Source organism: Aythya fuligula, chromosome 24 (assembly GCF_009819795.1).
Source record: "Aythya fuligula isolate bAytFul2 chromosome 24, bAytFul2.pri, whole genome shotgun sequence".
Taxonomy (NCBI): Eukaryota; Metazoa; Chordata; class Aves; order Anseriformes; family Anatidae; genus Aythya; species Aythya fuligula.
In genome coordinates, this window is record NC_045582.1 from 5,722,019 (window position 1) to 5,745,850 (window position 23,832).

Consider the following 23,832-nt stretch of genomic DNA (forward strand, 5'->3'; position numbering starts at 1 on the left):
ATCTTTGAGATCATTTGGCCCCAGTTTTAGTAGGGTTGGACATGGAAGGCAGGTGCACGGATGCCTAGTAAAGCCCAGCTTCCCTCGGAGAGCTGGAATGATGAGCGTGCCATCAGGACAGCGGCCCCACAGCCACATGCCCCAAACCCCTTGCCATGCTCCTCCTGTCTGCTCACTACCTGCTGGTTTGGTCTTCCCACACCCTTTAGGAGATGATGGCCAGAGCTGGACACCGCCCTCACTGAGGACACATGCATGATCTCCATCTTTTCCTGCTCTTTCTTCACCTCAGCACCTTGTTTGTGCACATAAGCACTGCACACACACAGGCTCCATGAATGAATTTCCCCTCATTCACCTACAATCAGCAACCTAAATCAGCAAGTCACATCCACAGCTAAGAACCCCCAGGGGAAAACGCCACTTCAGTGGCATTACAGTGAACTGGCCAGAGCAGCTTTTGGGAAATACCTTATGAGATATTTATAGTTCAAAAAAAAAAAAAAAAAAACAAAACAAAAAAAAAAAACACCTACCAAGAAATCCAGGAACACATTCCCCCCACGCCTTAGGCAACAACAGGAGTTAGGTCCTTTGCATTTTCCTGCCTAGGAGCACCAGTCCTGCAGCAGCACGAGGCATGTCAGCTGTGGGACCAGGGGGAACATCCTGACACTGCGCGGTCCAAGGCCACAGCTGACAGCGAGCCCCTGGGGGGTAAGCAGCATGCCAGCACCCCGGCTCAAGTGTGAGAGCTGAAGAAGGGCTCCAAAACGTTTTACAGGGAGAAAGTGAAGACGCCCAGCTTCCTTCACCCGAGAGAGGCAACGGCAGCCTGATCGCAGCCACCAGCAGGCAGCTGGGAGGGCCCCAGACAAGGCAGAGAGAGCCTGTGCTGCAACCCAAGGAAAGCAAAGCAGGCACCAGCACTGGGGCATCGTGCACTTCAGTGGAAAAGTGGGTCCGAACCCTCTGCCAACCAACTGACCCCGTGGTTTGCCAACTCTTCCCAGCACTTGAGGCCTTCATGTAGAAGCCAGGTTTCTTTCCTGGATGATGCAGACCTGCATCCATTCAACCAGGCAGCGTCAGGGATGGAGGCACGTGCTTCACACGTGAGAAGTAGGATTTTGTATCAGCTCAACTAAGTCTTGAGATCTTCTCTAGCCTTAACACAAATCTACTGCACTGTTACACACAGTTTGACTCTCTCCAATAATACAGCATCAGAGCATTTTCAAGGTGTAAGAGGTTACGTGTAATTGATTTTTCACCTCAATAGTAATAAAAAGATCACGTCATTTGGTAAAACTCAAACTTGTAAGCACAGGTAACAATCTATAAAACTTCAGTGATGCTGCTTAAAGCACAGTCCCCTGTCCCACTCTGTCTCAGAAATCACTGAAGATGCTTTTATAAGCTCTGGACAGATGCACAGCTTGTGCTGCAAGCCACCCTTCCCTAAGCGAAAAGAGCAATTGCACCAAACATGCACTTCATCTGCCTCAACAGCTGAAGACAGGAGACAGATTTTGAAAAAAAAATTATTTTATTGGAACTCATCTGAACATCAGATATACCTGGTGTTGGTTAGCAAGAACCGTTTGTACATTTGATATTGATGGTGCCAAAAACCCAAACAGTGACTGACTGGATGAGATGGAAAGTTTAAAAAAATGTTGGAGAGATTAAAATGTGAACAGAAAGCAGAAAAATCAGCCAGTCTAAGATTCAATGTGAAGGCAAAATATTTCCTGATAAAACAGAATCCTTTTACAAAATATAAATTTTGTAAGAAAACGTGGAAAGGGAGACAGAGGGGAAAGGAAAAATAAAGATTAGCAGGACAGAGATGCAGAAGCTTACACTGCCCAAATGGCATTAAAACCTAGCTAGTAATCTCACCATAAAATGAAACATGCTGGAATACACTGTGCTCCACCCCCCACATATATTACTTGGGAACAGTAACAAGGAAGCTCCCCAGCAAGAGCTGCGCTAGGTCATTCCACAAGGGCCAAGCTGTCTCACATCAAATGCTGAAAAGAAACGCTCCACAGCAGAGGTAAACATCGCCAGCCCGATCAGCGCCCGAGCAGTGGCTCGCCTCCCTGCCAGACACCAGCCAGGGCTCGGCTCTGCGGGGAGGCGAGTTCTCGGGGAACGCCTGCTCACCTGTTCTTCCTACCAATGCAGGTGGGGGGAAGAGTTAAAACATTTAAAATCTAGTCTATTTTAAAACAATAGCATGCAATGCAGGCCTCTCAGGGAAACCTGCGCTGTTCCCTTTATTAGAAACTGGCCTAATGGTCTCGACAGTGGCTGCAGCTTCTCAGTTTTTGGCTGCACGAGGTCAGTCTGGGCCAGCACAGCACAATGACAATTCTGAAGCAGGTTCCTCAGGTGCGAAAGCCTTCAGGAAAATCACTGTGGAGCTGCTTTTGAGGGGATCTGAGGCCTTATTTAAGATTTAAAAATAAACCAGCAGTCTGTACATTTCGGGTTTTTTGCTTCAGTACAAATGGAATAAACTTGGCTGCTTATACACCGTCAGTAAGTCTTGGGTTTCAGAGTAGAGGGAGAGATGAAACTAACTGTTTTGGGCACCTATCGGTAACAAAACTTTGTCCCTGCTTAACTCTGACATCCCTCAGGAAGTGGAAAGCACATGTTTAGGTAGTGTAAGCCTTTTTCCTTTTATTTAGAATACCCTCTTTGTTTAAACAATATTTCCCCCCCCAGATACAAAGTTCGGCCAGTAAAGATTACATGGAAACTGGAACACGCATCGTATGGAATACAAGATGCACCGGATGAGGAAGTTTAAAAACTTTCCGAGCGAAAAGTAGAACAAAGAAAAAAAGTCTCCTAACATTTTCCCAAAGGTTTCACTCTCCTGTCACACACACTCTCCAAATGACAGCTAGCAAATTCAACTCTGCAAAAGAAAACAGAGCCACGTCAATCAAGAGGAAAGAAAACAAGCCTCGAGGACACAAACGCACCTTGGCCTGGGAGAAGCGGCAGGTCCAGAGCAGCTGCGACCTCTGGCTCCTGCGCCTACTCACCTATGTTAGCTTCTTGGCTTTGTTGTAGAGCGAATCCACTACTTTACTCATATTCTGAATAGTCTCGAGGGCAGCTTCATAAGTTTTGTCTACTGGGGGTTCATCGAAGATGATCAGGACTCCCTCGCCTTGGTCAAGGATGCCTGCGGACACAAAGCTGCGGTTACCCCTGTAACACTTGCTGGATCACACTGTTTGACAGATCTGATCTTCTAGACAGCAGGCATTCAGGGATCTACTCAACAGACATTCAGTCAGCTGCACCAGGTTTGGGAAGGGCTGATGTGCTGTGTTAGATGAGCTGACCGATTTTGCCCAGACTGCATTAGTAGTAGCTTACCCAGAAAGAAACAGCCCAGAGAAGGGCCCAAAATCACACCAAGGAGATGCTCAGGACTGCACACTCCCTAACTGCTACCTTCCTCCTCAAGGCCCTTGTGCCCTGCAGGACGCCTCAGCACAACAGACACTGGTGCAAGGCAAAGAAGCCATTTTATAATTAAACTATTTCCAGGTGCCAGATGGGTACACTGCAGCTGAGTTCTGCTGTTTTTGAGCTTCTCTCTAAGCAATGTGCCTCTTTTAGCCAGTTCCCATTCATCTTGCTCAGCCAGAGCACGAGGGCTTTCTAAATCAACACCAGGGAAGAAACAAGAACAGAGCTTCTTCCCTGAGGGTGAATTAGAAAAGCAGCTCCCTGTGGTCCCAGACAAACCCAAACCATCAGTGGGGAAAGGTGACCACATACATGTATGCCAGTAAGCTTCAAGGCAGAACAGTGCATATTTGCTACGCAGCCCACCAGTGGATCTCACAACTCTCCCTGGATGCAGCTGCAGGAAGCAAGGACTAAAGTGTGGTTTCTGATTTGTGAGAAATTAACCCTCAGGATTAATCAAGGCAGAAGAAAGGAGCAATAGAATAACCTTAATGACAACAGAGTAACAGAGAATCCACCGGTATGTACTCTTCCCAATGCCTGTTAACTTGCATGCCTGCTGTCAGAAGCAGAGCAGAGCACTCCAACAAGTTCAAAGGCACGGTGATGAAGAAGAGACTACCCAAAGCTTTAGTACATGACCTGGCCATGGGTGGCAGGGCAGTCAAGACTGAATGCAGACTCACCATGGAATTTCTTGTCCAAGATCATTTGTGACAGTTTCCTTTCTACATCAGCCTGAAATTGAATCAAAAAAAATAAATAATGGAAATCTCATAGAACTATATAAAGAAATATGATTTATACCAGTCCACACTCAACATCCCTGGGAAGATACAAGCACTGTTTGAAAGCAGGTATTTTACCAGGGAACATGATGTCAGGACAAATCTCTCCTTGCACACTGCTTTGGTACTACCATATGCTTTAGATGACATAGGAAATTAAGCAGTAGCTTTTAATGGTGAGAGCACCAAGATGTCTTGCCCTTTTGTTCCACTAAAGATGGTGCCATCTGTCTTCATACAGGCATTACCATTAGGAGCATTCTAGCTTGGTTCAGCAAATCTTTAGTCAAGCATTGGCCAAGCTTCAGCTAAGCCATTCAGTACTGAGACAATCTCCTGCTCAGAGCAAGGCACAGCCCCACAGGAGATGGCTCTTCCTCTTGCACTCTTTGGACGGGGGACACACAGCTGTAGTTAAGAACCAGCTGCAGTCCAGCTTTTACTCTCATTACTAAGCATGCACTGAGCACCAAGGGCTAGACCAGAAAAGACCTGCATGGGTGAAAAAGGAAGACAGCTGATGGAACAAGCTGGAAGGCTGGAGCTCAGGACAGTTAAGATCTCTGATCTTAAAGGTCATACTACAGGACAAAAGCAGTTTGGGATGCAACTGGCTGGAGACTACAGTGGATTTTCCTAAGATTTAAGCTGGCTGGGATTGTCTTTAAAGCAGTTATTGCAATGAGCAGTGTGACATACGCATCCCTAATGAAATTTCTATCACTGATTAGCTGGATCCTACATCTTAAGGGTCTAAACACAGATTCCTCTGGGCATGCTCATGAGGATTAAATGCAGTTCAACTGGGAAGACTGAGCTGATCATGACGTGAGCTATCACTACTGCAGAGGAAAATCTGTCTCCAATAAAAAGTAAATGGTAACACATGGAATGAAACCCATGGAAACTGTCCACATTAAATTCCCAAGAGCGACATTTGCAGGTAACTGCTATGGAGCTGACCTGTTGGGTTTAATAGCCTGTGTTTATTTCCTGGTGGCAAACACCATTTGACCTCAATTCCCTTACCCTCTTAAGACACGTCACTGATTTCTAGTAATGTTCTTACCTTTGAGAGCTTGATAAGGCTGGATATGTGTTCAATCTATAAGAGAGATTAATAGAGTTAAATAAATCTTCAGCTGTACTTTTGACACACAACACTGAGGTATGGGGCTCACCTACACAACAGTTCAAGGGCCTGTAAATGCACTGACCTACAATCTAAAATGTTTTTATCTGTTTTGCAGCTTCATGTCCTTCAGATTTCATATCTGATTGCATGTGAAGATTGACTAGCTATGAGCCAGACACCTAGAGCCACTTCACTGTGAAACATGAAATAACTCATTTCTTCTCCAAGATTACTGCAGCTTTAACACAGTCTGAAAAAGCCCTTAATAGCCAAACACTGTTCCCTTCAATGGTAAAAGCACATCCACATTTCAACATGTATAAATGAAATAGGTGGAAAGTACAACAATTCTGGAATATGGTTTCCAAAGTTCCCCTCAAACCTTTCCCCATCATCCTTCAGCTGAACTTGATGAGTCCTTGAGCTGTGGATGTGCTGAGGAGCAATGAGTAAAAAGCATTCTGCATGGAAACAAGTCGTTCATCCAGTTACACGCCAACAGAAGGGAACAGAGGTGCTAGTATTTTGGTTTGCTTGATGGAAACACTTACCTGTACTCGGGAGAAGGGTTCGATGACTCTGATCAGGTTCTGTTCCAATAAGTTATCATAGAGTTTAGCCAAATGAGTGTTTATGATGGGGTCGTCCCTGAGCTCCACCTTATAGTCTGTCAGAGCCTGAAGAAGACACAGTGGAAACGGATCACTCAGGTAGCGACAGGCCTCCTGTCCTCCACGTCCCCTGAGTATAAAATAGCCTCCCCTCCCCGCCCAGTACAGTATCAGTGGCTAATCTAATCCTGTAACTTAGCTGGAAGGCCAGGAGATCACCACAGCCTAACAGTCTTTCAAACACCTTGCAGCAAGCATCTTTCATCTTTACACCACTGGAGCTTAGCAGGCCAGAAAATCTCTGGTTGACACTCAGGAATCAGCATGATAGGATTATTCCCTGGCGTAGGAATCCCCCCCTTTCTCTTTGTAATATTCTTGCTGAACACCCAGGAAAACTTTTAGGAATGTGCGCATCCCAGTGAACATCATCAGAACTACTGGAAACTGGTTCTGAGTTGGCTCTTCAAAACCAGAAAAATCTAGTTTCAAGCAGACTACTACTCCCCATGCTGCAAGAAATAAACCAGTTGAGTATTACTGAGTATTTGCTTTCTACAAACATTTGTTGTTACAGTTTCCTGCTGTGGGAAGTAGCAGCTCCTACAGCTTTGCACTCAGGTATTTCTGAATGCTTTGGCTAGCCATTTCCCATTTTCTTTCTCCTGACTCACCTTTTCAAAATCTGCCAGCGACCGGTTCTTACTGGCCTGTGCCACACATTTTAATGCTTCTGTCTGCAAAGAAAGAAAATGAGAGAAGGTTATTTTTCCAAATTCCCCTCTCAGTGCTATTATGTCAACTGTGCAGCATACCGAGGACGTGCTTAAGAAGCAAAAAGGAATGTTCCTTTTGCTACAAAGCCATGTCAGTTTTACTTCCATGTAGGAAAAGAACAGCTGCTAAAAAGGAGAGTTTGCAGAACAGCTGCAGGACACAGCATGAAATCAGCTTCATGGCAGCAAAGAACTCAAGTTTTGCAAGGTTTGAGAATACCAGCTGCAGGTCCTATCAGGTTGCAGGTTGGGAGCAACGTTGATACAATTGTTAAGGAAACTGCACACTTGCTTAACAAACAGGGCCATTTTCAGCCCTTAAGATGTGTTTCTCCCCTTCAGCATTGCCTCTGCTACCAACCCCCTATCACCAACAGCATTGGAAAACTGTTTCTTGTCTACCCAGCAGTTGCTGTAACAAAGCAAAAGACTCAGCCACAACCAAACTACCATACTGATATTAAATAGGATAGTAACCCCACTGGAACAATAGCTTCTAAGTGGTGAGAGACACAAGCGCACTAGAAACAGGTCAGCCCAGTGACTGCGGTACACGAGGCCCACACTTCTGTTATCATCTCTCCCAGTGAATTGCCCCCAAGGCTGTCTGTCCACTTTCCCTCTGCTCCCTAAGCTCAGTTTCCACAGCTGCTGCACAAGCTTGTGGTCACTGTTGTCTCAAGAGAACAGTGCAGGGAACAGCTGAAATTTCCTCCATGGAGAAGAGGATGAAGCATGGCCACAGCTGCCCTCTGTGATCCAGCAGGGATAATGCAGGGATATCCCTACTTCCGACTCCTTTCTATTATGCACCTATGCTCACTGACCTCATCCTCCTCTACTAAATAGCTTCCCCAATCCTTTGTGAGGTAGGTGGGTATTAGCTCCTGCGTCAAAGCAAATAGCTGGCAGACCAAAGCCACTGAGGGCATCAGACCCTGGCACGCCTGGCTCTTGGCCCTGTGCTTAACATAAGCATCCCTGGATTTAATCTGGGGGTGGCATTCACAGGCTGGCAAGTTGACATTAGAATAAACAGTTGATTTAACAACTCCCCAGCTGCCTGCCTTCCACCTTACAGTCATCTAGGTCTCAAGCTTCTCAGCCTCACTGCTGTGAATGGATTGTTTTGACTTGCTACAACACAAGTAAAACCAATGAACAACTTGTTAAATTTAAATGCATCAGATTCATGGCTGCAGCAGCTGATGAGGGTTCAGATGAGTACCGTACATCACCAGGCATTTAGAAGTTCACGAAGAAAACAGGGATGAGAAAAACAGAGAAAATGAAGTGAGAGGGTCAGATTTTCAGGTGGTAAAAATCATTGTGTTCCTTTTGAAGTCAATTGATTTATGATAATTTAATCAGTTCTGCATCTTATTCAGGATACTCAGAAGTGTAGGATATTTTGGTATGAAAAGATCTTACACAGTAACACAATATTCTCAGAGATAATAGGAAGATAGAAAGGATTAAGTTTCTCTACCTGTCTTCCCGCATACCGCAGAGCAAGCTTTCCACTCACTAATGCCTGCACATCTTCTGGGCTAGAGAGGGGAAGGAAGGGAAGAGAGTATCTATTCAACAACATGGCCAGCTTAAATTTCCATGTGCCAAGTTTCTAATTCATAACAAGTTACTAAAGCTCAAATAATGTTATATCAGACCAGTGAATAGATCATAAACAAAGACAAACAGCAGAGTCTGTCTGATTTAGTTCTTTCATTACCATAGTCTTATATACAAAAAGCCTTTCCCATTTAAATGTAGGAAGCATTCTTTGCAGAACCATTTGCCACGTACATGTTAAGCATAATTTTGCACAGCAACATGTATTTCAGTGCAGTGATGGCTTTTGGGTTGTCAATTGAATCATATCCCTCAAACGCCTCATAAAAATACGAATAGGCTGTTTTCCAGTCCTTCTCTTCTGCTGCGTGGATAATACCTGTTGAGAGGAACAAACAGGCAAGCATCAGGGTTAATTCTAAACGTAACTGGAAGAAGACAGAATGATTTGCTTGCCCAGTACTTCATCTGGCGCTTCAGGAAAAGGAAGCTTTCCCTTCTGTGCTGCTATTTATCTCATTTCTGTAGGAACATCCATGTCCTCTCTTGAGGACAGTGGGTAGCGAACCCAAAAAGAACCACCAAAGTTGTGGATGTAGCTAAATATGGTCAACACCCCTTATTGTTTCCGTTAGGACTTTCACTTGTCCCCATTGTTTATCTGATTTTCCAGACATTGTTGATAGACAATGGAGTTTTAGTTACAACAGACAAGTCTGGGGCACTTCAGGTAAGTGCCTGCAAATGTGACCAGGAATAATGTTACACTTACATTAACAAGGTGTAATGCTGTACTGCCTAAGGCATTTATGGACCCTCCACCACTGGAAGCTTCAAGAACAGGATGAATAAACATATGTCAGGAATAATGTGATTATAGCTAACCCTGCCTTGAGGCAGCTGGGCAGACTACCGAGTATCTTGAGGTCCCATTCTATGATTCACTCAGGAAAGAGCAAGTATCAGTCAACTGTTCCTTCATGACAAGTCCCAGACTCTCCCCTTCTCCTGAAGGGCTTTACCTGACTGCATGTCTAATGCTGCTTGCAGTTTAGGTGGACAGTAGATTGCGTTGGCTGTAGTCCGTGCAGAGGTTAAAGCTGCTCTTGCTTTTGGCAGATTGCTCAGGGCATGGTAAGTCTTGCTTTCTAACAGCTGCACTTCTACCAGCAATGCTTTGTCATCCATCTTTTTCAATTCCCGAAGAAGCTGGGAGCCTAGCAGTGGGGAAGAACAAGAACCTTTGTAAGTTGTTCCACATCTGTTACCAGTGACTACACAAACCAGCTCCCTCCAGATGACACCCTTCCTCCCCCATAGGCAGTACTGGCGTTGAGGAAGGCAGGTTAGGCTTACACAACCTGTTCTTCCAAGAAGAAACAAAGGAAAGGGAATAATAGCAGTTGAGCATCAATCCAGAGTTGGAGAAGAATGAACCAGTTCTGTGCTAGAGGTAGAGGAAGGCAGTGAGAATAGCTGTGTATGTGGACGGGTGCCTCTGTCACCTTATCACCGGCAGCAGACACTCAACAGAAAGTCAAGGATGTGTTGTGTAGTTCAAATTGTCACTCTGTTACACCTTCCCCAGGTGACAGTATCATTTACCACTCACATTCAGAGCTCCAATCAAACCAGAAGTACTGCCCGTTCCTGCATCATTCCCCTAGGGTGACCTGGGGATTTTCAAGCAAATCCTAAAAATACGGGATAAGGAAGGAACGTTTTAAGCACAAAACAGCTACAGATCAAATTAAGGAGGTAGGAACGGGTAGCCTAAGAAACACCTAGATAAACTATCACATTAAAGCCTTGTGAGGACAGCAAGAACCAACCTTAGAGGAAAGTTTCCCCCTTTCTTCTCCCCCTACAAACCAAAGAGCCAATTTAGGGCAAGCAGACATGAACTTTATCCTCATTTGCTGCACTTACAAGCTGAAAAACATAGCTTAAACCATACAACAAGTTGGAAAAGAACAGTGCCTCTCTAGAAATGCGATGTAGAAATGCTCTTCCTTGCGTCTACTCCCCCTCTGCTGCAGACATAATCGTGTCTTCTTGACCAGCCACAAAGCAATGCTAGCCCAAAACACTGGTATCTTGATAGAGTGTTCAGAGAGGATGCCCTATACATAAAGGCCTTCTCAACTCCATAAGCTGTACCACCATCACTCAAGTGATTAAGTTAATTAAGCATAGCTTTGGTGTGGGAACTCTAATGAGCTTAAACCTGAGGTCATTACACATCTGCACGCAAACTAATTCTAACTTGATATTGAATTCCATGTATCAGAGCACTTATGATAGCTTTATATTCTACTCGGACACAAGCCACCCAGGTGACTCTGGACATGACACATGCGCTTGCTGCCACGCTGCTTAAGAACTTATGGGTCCCCAGTGAAGCATCACCACTGCCCAGGTGAGCACTTCTTTCACGTCAGTGCAGTCATCTCTCATCCCTGCTCATACCCACACACTGAGCTGGTAGAGCGCTCTGTACAAATACCCTTTAGCCAGCTTAAACCTCTTCTCCCATCACTGCAGTCATTTGCAGAATGAGCATTTGTAAAGCACCAAAGGGAGTTGGGCTGTGTAAGATGACCTGCTTTACTCTGCTTTGCAGCAGAGCAGGAGAGTTCACATGGTTAATTACCATATCTCAGGTGGTGTAGAAGCAAATTCTTAAAGCCTTTACACTACTTCACAAGAGCTTGTGTAATTGCATCCTCAGAGGTTTGCCATTTCCTGGCATTACTACTATTTTTACTGAGGCAACTTTTGAGTGAGCCAAAGAAAGCCATTTTCTGACCACAGCACTATACTACATGTGTTACAGAAGGAGACAAACCTGATGGCTTCAACTGGATACAATTCCCCTTTGCTTCCAGAATTATTTGAAATGAACACATGATGTGAATGAAGAGGTCTCTAGAAGCTTTTATTGCCACACTATAGTAAAAAATGGCAGACCTGGTACAGCACTGAGGAAATTAATACCTGATTCCTACAAAACTTATCAAAGAACATGACGTAATTGGTCCTTTCCCTTGACAGCCTCTAGACTAATTTCAAAGCAGAGAACTACCACTGCCACCTAGTGGGAGACTCACCTAGCTGCAGTGCTTCTTGGTACCTCTTGGTATCGAAGTACAGAGAGACAAGCCTCGCCTGGAGAACAGAAAAGGAACTGCTGTGAGGAAAGCCAGAGAAAGGTAGTACAGGTTTATTTGGTAAAATTAAGCTTTATATTCTTATCTGCACAAAATTCACTAGCTTAGTTTGTATTCACTACATCACATGATCCAATTCTGCAAGATCTAGCCAGTTGTCCAAATGGTAGAACTAAATACAGTGGGTCTGTCTACTCAAATATCAAGAAGAGTCACTAGCATTCAGTATAATCACTACTGGCCTTCTACGGCACATACAAATATCTGGACAACACACTAGAATTTCTCTTTTACTGTCATTAAATCTGATAAAGGGAAAATGCTATTATACACGTCTGGAAAACACAATGTAACATACCTCCAGAGCCTGGCGTAGAAAAGTCCTCTTCTCTGATTTGGCCCATTCAATACACTCTAAACACAGGTCAACCTTAAAGGGAGCAGAAAGAAATTTGTAAAGCCTTCTGCTGCCCCTCTTTAAAACAGCAGTATGGTTCAATCATTTCCTACAAAGTAACACAAAAATACAACACAGCCTAAATCTCCACAACATAGGTTAAGGAAGTAAGTAAGGAAGTCAATCATCCAGTCTCAAGAGCAGCATTGCTGAATCTCAAAATAGCTTTATTTTAAAATGAACCTGGAGATTAGGTAACAGCCTTCATCATTAATGCCTACCCCAAGTGTCTCAATGAACCATGCCTTCAGTATTACCCACGTAAGGTGTAGTAGTAGCACAATGCTAAGCTCCTCTATTAAACAAGTACTCGCTGGTTACCACACACAATATTCTTCAGCCTCAGGACGCATTGTGTTAGCAGCAGAATTTAAACTCTCAGAAATGTTACACAAAATGAGGTAGAATAGCTAGATTTTACTTTAAATATTTTCATATTCTACTTGCTAGACTAACTTCCTTCACCTTGCAATTCTGTTCACTGTATTACACAACTTACAACAGTACTGCAAGAGAAAGTAAAATTCAGAAGGCAAACAAAGGTTCAGTCTAAGCTTTAATTGTAACAAACAAACAAAAAGCAGACCATCTTCTTTCATGGCTTTTCTAATGCATTTCACCTTCCAGTAATTTTTTTCTGACCACCAGGGACAACCCTCCCACACTGGAATATGAAAATACAGATTTGGCTTCCCAAGTTGCACCAGTTAGAATTGCTTCTGAAATCCTGGGAGTATTTCTTAAACATCTGGGGGTTTGTTTGAAACAACATCTGGGTACATGAGAACTGATTCTTCCTTAAGCAAGGAATAGCCTAAAAGGCTTTGAGGTCTCTTCCAGTTGTGTTTTGCACTATTTCATTTGGCAACAAAGAGAACTGTATTTTCAATTGCTCTACAAATAAAGAGGAAAATGAAGTATATGCGTTTTAGGGCTTAAATATGTCAGACCATGGGTGTCCTTCAGTAGTATAAAGCAGCAGAGATGCCTGGTCTCCACTGTTTACAAACAAGTTAGGTACTAGGAATCAGTCAGTAAGTGACACTGGATGTCATCTATTGCTTCAAAGCAACCTACTGGCTTCTTCTTTTTTAAGATTGATGAAATTCCTGCAATGGATAAAGCACTTTCTTTCTGCCCTAACTAGAAGAGGGTGCCAATGTAGTACTGGGTTGTTATACATAACAATTAATATTGCAGTGCTAGGTTCAGAAATGCCTTTTTCCAAAGTCTCTGGATCACAGTTCTTTCTGGAGCAGCTCTGTAGCTGTACTACACTGCAGGACTTGTCAGCTCCTCATCACTTCTTATTAAATGAGGACAGCTTATGAAAAGCCATTATGAAATTGCAATTTATTGCACAGTGATAGCTTGAGCATTAGGAGTAGAAGTCTCTAATTTCATTGCTTTACTGGACTCTTGGGAGTCTTCTTAACATGCTTTACACTGGGGAAGCAAATATCCCTCTGAACATTTCTAAGGTATTAAACATATTCAGGAGTACCACAACAAGAACCTCACAGGTTTGGTGTTACAATTCCTTAAGGTTTTGGGTTTGGCTTCTGAATGTGTGTGAAAGGGACTGTTTTGGACAGCTGTCTCCAACTTTATGACTCCAAGTTCTTCTCCTCTCATAAAATGCCACCTTTTGGGACTGCATTCAAATATCATTTACCTCAAATTATCTTCAGAAAGCAGTCTGAAGCCACTCATTTTTCCCCAAGCCATTAATGGGTTCCCTCCTTACCTGCACATCCTACACTGCTTCCCCTTAAGGGGGAAGCAAGCCAAAAGAACTGAGCAGCTTATGAAGAACGTTTGCTGTGTTACCTGAACTCCAGGATGATACTTCTGTGACAACATGGTTAGAAGAATGCCATCTACCTCTTAATGTGACATATCCTCTTCAAGACTGTAACCCGTCAGTCACTGCATGCACAGTGGTGTGTGGGCTGTGTTCTTAACACACTGCTCACCTCCTTTCTAGCTCCCTTTCCATCTACCTGCTCTGGTGGGTCAGCCACGGTACAGCCTATAGTACTGCAGGTTAACACCACTTGTAAGTGGCCCCTCCTCATTTACACATCGCTCCTGTCCTTCTCCTATTCCCTCCAACCAACAAGTCACATGGACAACAGAAAATAAATAACCAAATTCCAGGGAACTAAACAGAATGGAGTAAATCCTAACTGTGGCCTAGTTTACACTCTATGGGTTTCCTAGGAGAAAAGTTCATTCACTGGAAGTAGCTTATGCTTGGTCACTCCAAAAGGCTTTCCACTTCCACTTCAGGAGTAACTCCTACACCTCAAAAGCTCTCTGTAGAATGAAACAACCACCACGTTGTGTCCCCATACAATGCAACTTCATGTCTCCAGCTGAAAGACGCTAAGTAATGCAATTTTCCAATCCCACCTACTCATGAACAGACTTTGAACGCTCACTTCTCTAGCTCTGTGCCATCACACACTGCCCCAGTTTTCCACTAGACTGAGCTCCCTGGGACCTGTATAGCACATCTCACCTCTCACATCCCGAACACTAATCACATTACAGAATATTACTAGTGCTGAAATTAGGTTTACACCTAATAAAAACAACACAAATTTTTGAAAATTTCTCAGGGTGAGAGTTACTCCTAGACCCCACCACCAAGACGAGGCTTGCAGACAAGCACGGTTATGAGTGAACTGAATTATCTGATGTTTTATTAATAGAATATATCCAAATGCATTCAATGAACGTTTCCTGACATGAATAATTCTTCAGTGTGAAATAAAGTAGGTCAGGTAATGATGCTGAAGGCTTTTGATGAACAGATTATTGCTGAAATTTAAATCTCACCTCCTGTCCCGTTGCTGCCTCCATATCAAGGAACAAATCGAGCAGGGATCGGACTAGGCGGGCTGCCTTTGCTTTGCTGATGGAGTTCAAGAAGGGTCGGACATACTTCAGAAGTCCTCCCAGCTCTGCGAACAGGAAAAAACATGTCATGAAATACAACCACAGAACCAAAAGTTACACTGCAGTTGGAGTACTTGACATGCCTATACACAGCAGTACTTATTATACCAAGAGCTTTATAGCAGTCTCTCAACATCACTTACAGGAAAAGAGCGATAAACGTCACCTGAAAGAATGCCCCGCAGTAAACAAGGGGACTGGCAAGGGTGACCGCTGGGTTCTGGTCTTACCCACACAGCATACGTTTCCCGTTACTTCAGTTCGCCCAATTATAACACCATTTGTAGGTGCCTCAGGCACACTTTAAAAATGTAAGCGCCTGTTAAATGCTTTGAGATTTTTCTATAAAATGGGCAATGGAGTTTATAGTTTAAGTATGTTTTTATTGACTCACAGTTTGAAGTTTTCCTCTACCATACTTAGAGAACCCTAGCAAGTCAGATACACTCCACTGCTGAAAAAAGGACATTTAACACTTTGACTACCCACATTACCTAATTAGATCTCAGCTGGCTTAACTAGGTTTCTGTTAACCTAACCTAGTCTCCAGTCCAGCATATACTTACAGAGCTAGTCTCAAGCTAAGAAAGGAAAAGTCTTTCTTTATGGTGAAATACACTGAAAACATCATTCCTAGAGTGCAAAGGGAAGCGGCAGGCAGTTTCACAGCAGTTTCAGGACCCAGCACTCCGCAAAGCAGAAGGGAGTTACATGTCGGAATTGCACAGTGCAAGCCAGAAGTCTCCTGTGATAAACACCACGCGGCCCGTCGTGACAGGTCAGACTGATGACTATTTACATTTACATGGAAGATGACACTTGCAGCAGCGCAGCACCGTGCCAGTGCAGGGTTCAGTGCTGACTCACGAAGTTGTGGGGCTGTGTGCTGGAATCACAGCCTATAATTTCAAGTCTCACCCAGACATCAAGACTGATTCTTTACAAGATTTCATAGCAAAACAAACAAACAAACAGAACTCGTAATAAATGTATCAGAAACCCTCAATATACCCTATACCAAATTGGTATCAGAATCAAAACTAGACTAGCATAATTTTACTTCAACTAGGCCATTAGAGGAACCTCAACAGAATTTCGGTTTTGAAAGATTCTAATAAAAACAGCTGAAAACAAGGTGTTCATATTTCACTTAGCATTAATGAAAAAGAATTACTGAGATGTTCTTATAGTCTAATATTTTTTTGTTTTTTTTTTTTTTGTTTTTTTTTTCCAAACTATTTAAAAGGTTAATCAAACCTAATAAAATTGCATTTCTTACCCTGTTAAGAGATGGAACTCAGTGTTCCATCCCAGTTGCTCATGGGGATGCACTGACATTTTTACACACCTGGAAGTGCAGTTTTAAAACAAATGAAACTTATAATTCCTGCACCAATTCTCACAGGAGCCTTATTTTCCAAACAGCAGTATAAGAAATCGTGACCCTTTCTATAATGAATCACTCACTTTTTGTAAAACAAGCAAACAATAAAAAACACTGACTGCCACATCTAAGATTTCATAAAAAATTTTTACTTTCTCTATGTTTAAAAATAAATGGGCAGGTTTTTCTAGAACCAAGGTGCTGCTACTTCAGTAAGATTAAGCCCCACTGACAGATAGTTTTAATCAGCACTCAGCTTTTATTCAACAAGGAGCACTCTACCTACTGCCCCATGACAGGCTGTAATTTTAACCACCCTGAGGACACACGTTACACTGCAAACCATTCAACCTGCAATACCACTCAGATGTGTAAACCCTAATCATTTTAAGTTAAAGAAAAGTTAAATGTTCTTCACCAACTGTTTCACCTAACAGTGAACAAACTGCCATGACAGCAACAGGCAGCATCTCCCAATGTCATAGCACATTAAATACATCAAGCTACTCCCAAACATCCCTTCTCTTGCTGTGAGCTGGGAGAGGTGGGCTCCTGATCAGCCTGCGGGGCTTGGGAGAGGAGCAGCACCAGAGCTGGAGTTGCCTAGGAGCAGGTTCTTGTGTTCTTCCCCAGTGAAACTAACACGAGCACTGAAAAACACAGCACTGAACCGGTCACAATACTGCGTCCTTATCTGATAGCTCCAGAACTATGAACTTTTCAGTCTTCCTCATCACAGCAGCCAGGCTCCCTCCAAGGTCCATCAACTCTCAGCTAACGCGAGGCACCGCTCCCCACACTGCGCACTGCTGCCTTACACCAGCTTCTCAGGACCAATGGAATTATGTTTGTTTTAGTGCTGAACACGCTTTTGCAAAGGAAAGGAACTTCAGAAGAAAAGAAAGGCAAACCACATGAAATACACTGCAGTACCTACCTTCCTATTGACTTGCTCAACAGCTGCTTGGGAATTCACTAGACAACAGATTCTAAGTCAACAGCTAGGAAAGCCATACATTTTGCAGACCACGTTCAGGCATGCAAGCTGAAAGTTCCCACTGAAATTTCTCTTTCCCATCAATGCAACTGTCAACTATTTTTAGGGTGCAGTGTAGGGTACTGCAGTGTATTTCATGTGGTTTGCCTTTCTTTTCTTCTGAAGTTCCTTTCCTTTGCAAAAGCGTGTTCAGCACTAAAACAAACATAATTCCATTGGTCCTGAGAAGCTGGTGTAAGGCAGCAGTGCGCAGTGTGGGGAGCGGTGCCTCGCGTTAGCTGAGAGTTGATGGACCTTGGAGGGAGCCTGGCTGCTGTGATGAGGAAGACTGAAAAGTTCATAGTTCTGGAGCTATCAGATAAGGACGCAGTATTGTGACCGGTTCAGTGCTGTGTTTTTTTTTTTTTTTTTTTAAATGAACGCAATAGTTGGTAAAAGGGGTGTGATTGACAGCTCTAGAGATTGATGAGCAGCAGCCCTGGAAAATGAATTTTGATATTCAGCCTCAGAGAAAGTGCTTCCACAAGCTAATATGCCATGCACCTGAATTCCTGATCTGAGAGTTATTCCAATCCCACAGTTTTAAGCAATGCTATAAAATCTAGACCTGTTTAAAAGTGATTAATCCTCCAGATGAATCCTCATTATCTATCAAGCAGATAAAGGGGGTAAATTGTTGTTTTTTTAAAAACAACAACAAAAAGGCTGTAGTTCACCAGAGTTTTAGTCCTCTAAAAACTACAGATTTGCTTTACGCTCTCAGCCAGACAGTGGCAGGGCAGTTACAATTTCCTAACCCTACCAACCAAACTGCTGATTTTTTTCCACAGGCTGCAACTCACAGAGCCTTTCACCTCTGGAAGTTCATAGAATATCACAAGTTGGAAGGGATCCATAAGGATCATCAAGTCCAATTCCTGGTTATCACTTGGAAGTAGCCACTGAGCTATATCTAGAACCCATCAATAAATTCCACCAGCTAAAACTAAAACGTAGGCAGCGAGATTCACAATGAGATCTAATTTATTCCTACCAGAAACTGCATTCTCAAAAATGTCCTTGTTAGGCTAGGCAGCACCAGATTCACTCCTGCTCAACATAAAGATCTGAGCCTGCTTGTCGCCAGCATCCTTGCTAACAGCTGTACCTGGGGAAGGTGTTGCTGACCCTGCCTGCCTGTCTCTCCTACCAGCATACTGCACCCCAGGAAGCAGACAGGAAGGGAAGGTGCCAGTGTCTTTCCTACAGGTCTAGCATACTTCTACACTGTTGTACCACCCCCTTTCTTTGTCCCTCAGCTTTACAAAACTCCAGAAAGCACACATGGTGATCTCACACCGATCTACGTATACACAACTGGCTTCTTAATGGTGCCAACTCCATTTCCTTCTGAAAAAATAAAAAAGGTTTTGATTAACATTGTCACTTTCAATTATTTAGCCTTCCCCTTAGAAATCTTTTAGCTATCCATCCCCTAAGGATGGAATGAAGTTCTTCATACTTCTGTGAAACTCAAACTTCAACTCAAAAATATCCCAAATCCGGCCTGAAGGAGGCCATCAGGCACCTAAGAGAACTTTTCTCAGGCTTCCACAAACCAGCAGTACATCAGATCTTTTACCTGGAAACGCTCTTTTGGTGATTTCCTCCCTTGGAGTAGGAACAGAGCCGTGCCTCAACACCTTGTTACCTTTACAGAAGCAACCATCAGAGTGCACAGGACGCCTGTACAGCATGGACACCTGCACCCGAGCTGAGCAACCCGAGGTCCTGTACTATCCAGTGAGAGGAATGGGCACTTCTACAGCATTTCTCCCATTCTACGTTCTTACTGCAGGATGAGGTTAATCATGTGCTGGAACAGCCTCTCTCTCCTCCACTGACTGTACAGACAGCAGACAGCCCAAACTAGGAAATCAGACGCGGACAGCTACAGCCAGGTGAGACACACAGCACCTTTGCTTCCAGCTCTAAGCACAAGTCAGCTACGTTGTCCCAAGCGCTGTTCAATTGCAAATCACACAGGATCAGTGTCCAGAAGGCTCCAACACATACAGGCATGGGTTGACCAGCTAAATGACCAAGTCAAAATACACGTTTACAAAGACTGGAGAGTAGCACACAGCATGAGTTTCAGAACAAACACAAAGCTGCAATCTTTGACCAGCTGATATCCAAGACCTTATACTGCTTTCTGTGAACTACTCCAACACTAGGTTTGGCGTCCCAGCTGAATTTCAGTTTGGTTAAAGGTTCTGCTGGCCCATTTTCCCTAACCAGTTTCAGTTTGTTAAAAGCATGCATGCTTCACTTCAAGTTCTGATTTATTGTCAGGCATACTTAGAACAGTGCAGGGCTATACCATGGCCAACTGTTTGCTGTAGACAGAACGCTCTTTGTACAGATATGATGTATCAGCTCCTGAAACACTCAAGGTGAAAGATGCTCCAGAAAGGGAAGACCATTCCTCAGCAAAAGAAAAAAATAACACCACTGAATACCAAGTAGCACAGACACCGCCTTAAGCTTTCCAGGACACAGAAGACACGAAGAGGTCTTACTCAAAAATCACTGAACAGAGAACTTTTCTCCATTTCTGTCCTTTCACACGGTCACAACAGGATGACTGTCAAGTCTTGCTCTTGTGCAGAGCTGGCCAAGCATTTTCTGATGTAATGTTTCAGCAAATAAATCAATTGAGAAAGAAGCTGCTGCTGAGAAAGGAGTTTTTTGGATAGTATTTCCAATCTGAAACAAGGATCTGAGATGTTTAAAAACAAATCCAGAGAAACTTCTCGCTGCATACATGACAACGGAACAAAACTTTAGATACTTAAGCTGCCTCATGCCAAAAGGTCATAAACTAAACTTTCCAATGTATCAGCAATCTTTTGGAACACTGGGCCTTGAAGCATGAGATTAATATTTTATGCTGTTTATCTACTTATTAAGTTTCTGTCCTCTCACCACACATAACATCTCCTGCCTAAATTTGCTTTTACTTCTATCCCATTACCTGCATGGACTGCATTCGTTTCCACATACGCACCTCTCACCCGATACCTCAGTTACTTATTTCAGGCTCACCTTCTGCCTGCCCAGTCTTGGCCAACAGCGATCCCAGTTCCAGGATGCTCTGCTCTTTGACTTGCACCGCTTCTTCATCATTTTCCTGGACATCACGTTTCACTAGAAAAAAAGCAGAAAAGTTACCTTTAACGCTGTTTCAGTTAGAAGATAATCATTGCCAGCCTTCTCTTGGAAAGGCACCAAGAAAGTAACTGTTATAACAGGCAAATTCAGCCTGGGCTACAAGATCTGGAAAGCAGATTACGTGAAAGCTTACATGCAGCGCTTACAAGCAGCAGTTGATCTATACTTCACAAAGACATTAGTCCAGCTGATAGATATGACTGCTTTCTCCAATTTGAATATTGCCTAAGTTTTGAAGTAGTCTCACTAAGCTCGTCCAGCTGTTGAAGTTTCATTTCAAAAGAACACCACCACACAACAGACTTTCTTCCCCCTGGAGCCATAAAACTAAATAAAAGAAATTTATAGGATTTCCAACTGGGTATTCTGGTATCGGGATTTACGATGCTGCCGCTTCGTGCGTCAAGTTGCGAGGATCCCTTGCTCAAAACGCGGCACAACAACAACTTTGGATCCACGGAGTGCATATGCCCTCTTTGCTCAGTAGCAAGGAGGTGCTACCATCGCTGCTTTTAACACCCACTGCAAGAGTCAATGTTCCCTCCCACACGAAATCCTGATAAACCGAACAACGCTGTGTACCAACGTGAGTAACTGTGGCTCTGAGGTACACAAAAGGGTCAACTGTGATACAGCAACACCAAGCCTCTGTTTGCACAGCATCAGTTTCATATAATTTATCCACAAAACGATACACCTCACTCACAACATTACTCTGCGATCTGCTGCAGCGTAAACTTTCACCTCCAGCATCACCTGCACAAGTGAACGACCTCGGCTTCTACGTGAACAAATAAAGCTAAAGTCTTTGCTGCCACAGGGCTGTCACCTAGCACTACAGAGGGAACTGAAATCCTCTGCACTGCCCCAGAGCAGGGACCACGGCTTTCCATCCCCAGAACTCAGTACGTGCAGCATCAAACGCAAAGCAATGTCTCTCAAGCAGGGCCGTCTCGGGGCAGCACTCTCTGGACAGCTCCGACTCACAGCCACAGGCACCACGAGCTCTTCCCGCTGTGCCTGGCCGGACAGAAAGTTGCAGGCACGCCACAGCCCTGAGCACGCCACCTACTAATTAACCACACAAACACCGACGGGGACGAGCACGGAGCGCTCCGACCGCCACGGTCTAACACAGGCACCAGGAGACATTCACTCGCCGGGCGCAGGAGGGTGACGGCGGCGGGCACACCAAGCAGGGGCTCGCTGCCTCGCAGCCCCGCTCCCTGCCCCGAGCCCTCCCGGCCCGGCCCGGCCACCTCCCCGCCGGGTCACAGCCCCAGCCCCGGCCCCAGCCCCCCCCGAACTTTCCCCGTTTACAGGCGCCGCTCCCACAGCCCTGACGGCACCGACGGCCCCCGGCGGGGCTCCCCGACCCCGAACCCGGCGGGCAGCGGCACCCCGGGGGGGCCTCCTCACCCCCCCCGGCCCTCGCCGCCCGCCGGCTCCACAGGTGGCACCCCGGGGCCGGCCGCCCCCCCCCCTCCGCCGCTCCTCCCGCCGGGCCCGGGGGGGGCTCCGGGCAGCGGGGAGGGGGGGGGGGGGCGGCCGGGTCCGGGCCTGGCGCCGCACGGTGAGTCAGCAGGCGGCGGCAGCGGGCGGCGGAGAGCGGAGGAGGGCGGCCGGGGCCGGCGGAAGGAGGCGGCGGCGGGCGACGGCCTCACCTATGGAGTGCAGGATGCCGATGGAGGCCTCGCGGTCGGTGGAGAGCAGGGACTGAGCGCGCTGGAACTCCAGCACCGCCGCCGCCGCCATCTTACGGCTCCCTCACTGCGCCTCGCCGCCGGGCCCGGAAACGGCCGCCCCGCGGGCACGCCCCTCCCCCCGCCCCTTTCCCGCCCCCGTGGCACGATGGGAGTTGTAGTCCTGGGAGGGAGGGGGCGGGGGGCTGGGGGGCTGGAGAGGTCGGGGGGTCAGGGGTCAGGGGTCAGGGGTCAGAGGTTCAGGGGTCAGAGGCTGCAGGGCACAGGGGCTCAGAGGTTCGAGGCTCAGAGGTTCAGGGTTTAGAGGCTCAGGGGCTCAGGGGCTGGGGCAGCTCCTCTGTGGGGCCAGGCTGAGAGCTGGGGGGGTTCGGCCTGGGGAGGGGAAGGCCCCGGGGAGAGCTCCCAGGGGGCTGTCAGGGCCTGAAGGGTGCTGCAGGACAGCTGGGGAGGGACTGCTTGTTGGGGTGCAGTGCCTGGTGCCCACAGAGCCCCCAGGGACAGTGATCCCCACCACAGGCAGCCCCCACACCACAGCCCTTCTGGGGACCCAGGGAGCACCCAGGAGTGGTGTGGGGTGAAATGAGCCTGGGATTGCTGTATTGTAACCCCCAGAATGGGGTTGAACCCATAACCTATAGCTCATAACCCATAAACCATAACTTAAAACCCACAACTCATAACCTGTAACCAATAACCTATTACTGATTATCCGTAACTCATAACCTATAACCCATAACTCATAATCCACAACTCGCAACCTATAACGCATAACTTATAACTCATAATCCATAACTCATAACCTATAGTCCATAAGAGAGGAAACCCCATGCTGATTGATCATCCGCTGCTTGATGTCTCCAGCAGTGTTCCAGGGGATGCCACAAGTCCACCAAAACTCTGGGATCTCATCCCATGGCCAAGAGCACAGGGCATCCCAAACCTGTCTGCATCCATCTAGCCACAGACCCATCCGTTTGCTCATCCTTTGAAAAAAATCCCTTTGTCCTTGTGCAACCCACGGGAAGGGTTTGCTGCTTCACTGCTGACATGGGAGCTCTTCGTCTGGGATCACCCTGGATTTAATTAGCGGGCGTAGCTCCCAGAAAACCCCAAACGTGGGTTTTGGGACTACAGCCGTTGCAATGAGCACCCTGCAGCCAGCCCGAGGCTGCCGGCACCAGAGGGTGGTGCAGGCAAAGGCACGGAGCTGTGAGCGCTGCGAGAGGCGACCGCAGCCCCGTGCTTCAACCTCTGTAATAACAGTAATGATATTTCTTTTTAAAAGTGCTGTTTCGGGTTCACGGCACAGTTTGTTCAACCTGAAGCACAAGGCAGCCTTAGTTTGGGTGCTTTTTGAGCAAAAGCAGTGGAAATAGCACCCAGGCACCCACCCAGGTACCCACTTCCTTAGGGTGCTGCAAACGAGTGATTCGGGGTGCTGGAATCCAGGCAGGGGCCCTGCTCGTTCGCCACCCCTAACACCTTCCACCCTTATCTCCACTGTTCTTTTTACCTTTTTTTCCCCAATTTTTGTTTTTGGAAGTGCCTGCCTGAG

The 23,832-nt window shown here is 45.6% G+C and overlaps 1 protein-coding gene across 1 annotated transcript; it reads right to left on the reverse strand.

The window, feature by feature from the left end:
- Window positions 1–1,530: 1,530 nt before the first annotated feature.
- On the reverse strand, window positions 1,531–22,353 carry PSMD11 (proteasome 26S subunit, non-ATPase 11). The gene is made up of 14 exons (XM_032202717.1): window positions 22,239–22,353; window positions 20,449–20,550; window positions 14,861–14,985; window positions 11,918–11,989; window positions 11,500–11,557; window positions 9,412–9,606; window positions 8,624–8,768; window positions 8,307–8,367; window positions 6,716–6,778; window positions 5,982–6,107; window positions 5,365–5,400; window positions 4,194–4,245; window positions 3,069–3,211; window positions 1,531–2,938 (listed from the first exon to the last, which is right to left on the reverse strand). The coding sequence occupies exons 1-13, from the start codon at window positions 22,327–22,329 to the stop codon at window positions 3,069–3,071; spliced, it is 1,269 nt and encodes a 422-aa protein (XP_032058608.1). The 5' UTR covers window positions 22,330–22,353; the 3' UTR covers window positions 1,531–2,938.
- Between the last annotated feature and the right edge of the window lie 1,479 nt (window positions 22,354–23,832).

Bases quoted from the DNA above. Each gene is read 5' to 3' on its own strand.
- PSMD11 (XM_032202717.1), bottom strand. From the start codon at position 22,329: ATGGCGGCGGCGGCGGTGCTGGAGTTCCAGCGCGCTCAGTCCCTGCTC. The intron at 11,990-14,860 runs GTGAGATTTAAA...GCTCCCTTTAAG, and splicing joins AGGCAGCAACGGGACAGGAG to GTTGACCTGTGTTTAGAGTG. The intron at 8,769-9,411 runs GTAAAGCCCTTC...TCCTCTCAACAG, and splicing joins AGCATTAGACATGCAGTCAG to GTATTATCCACGCAGCAGAA.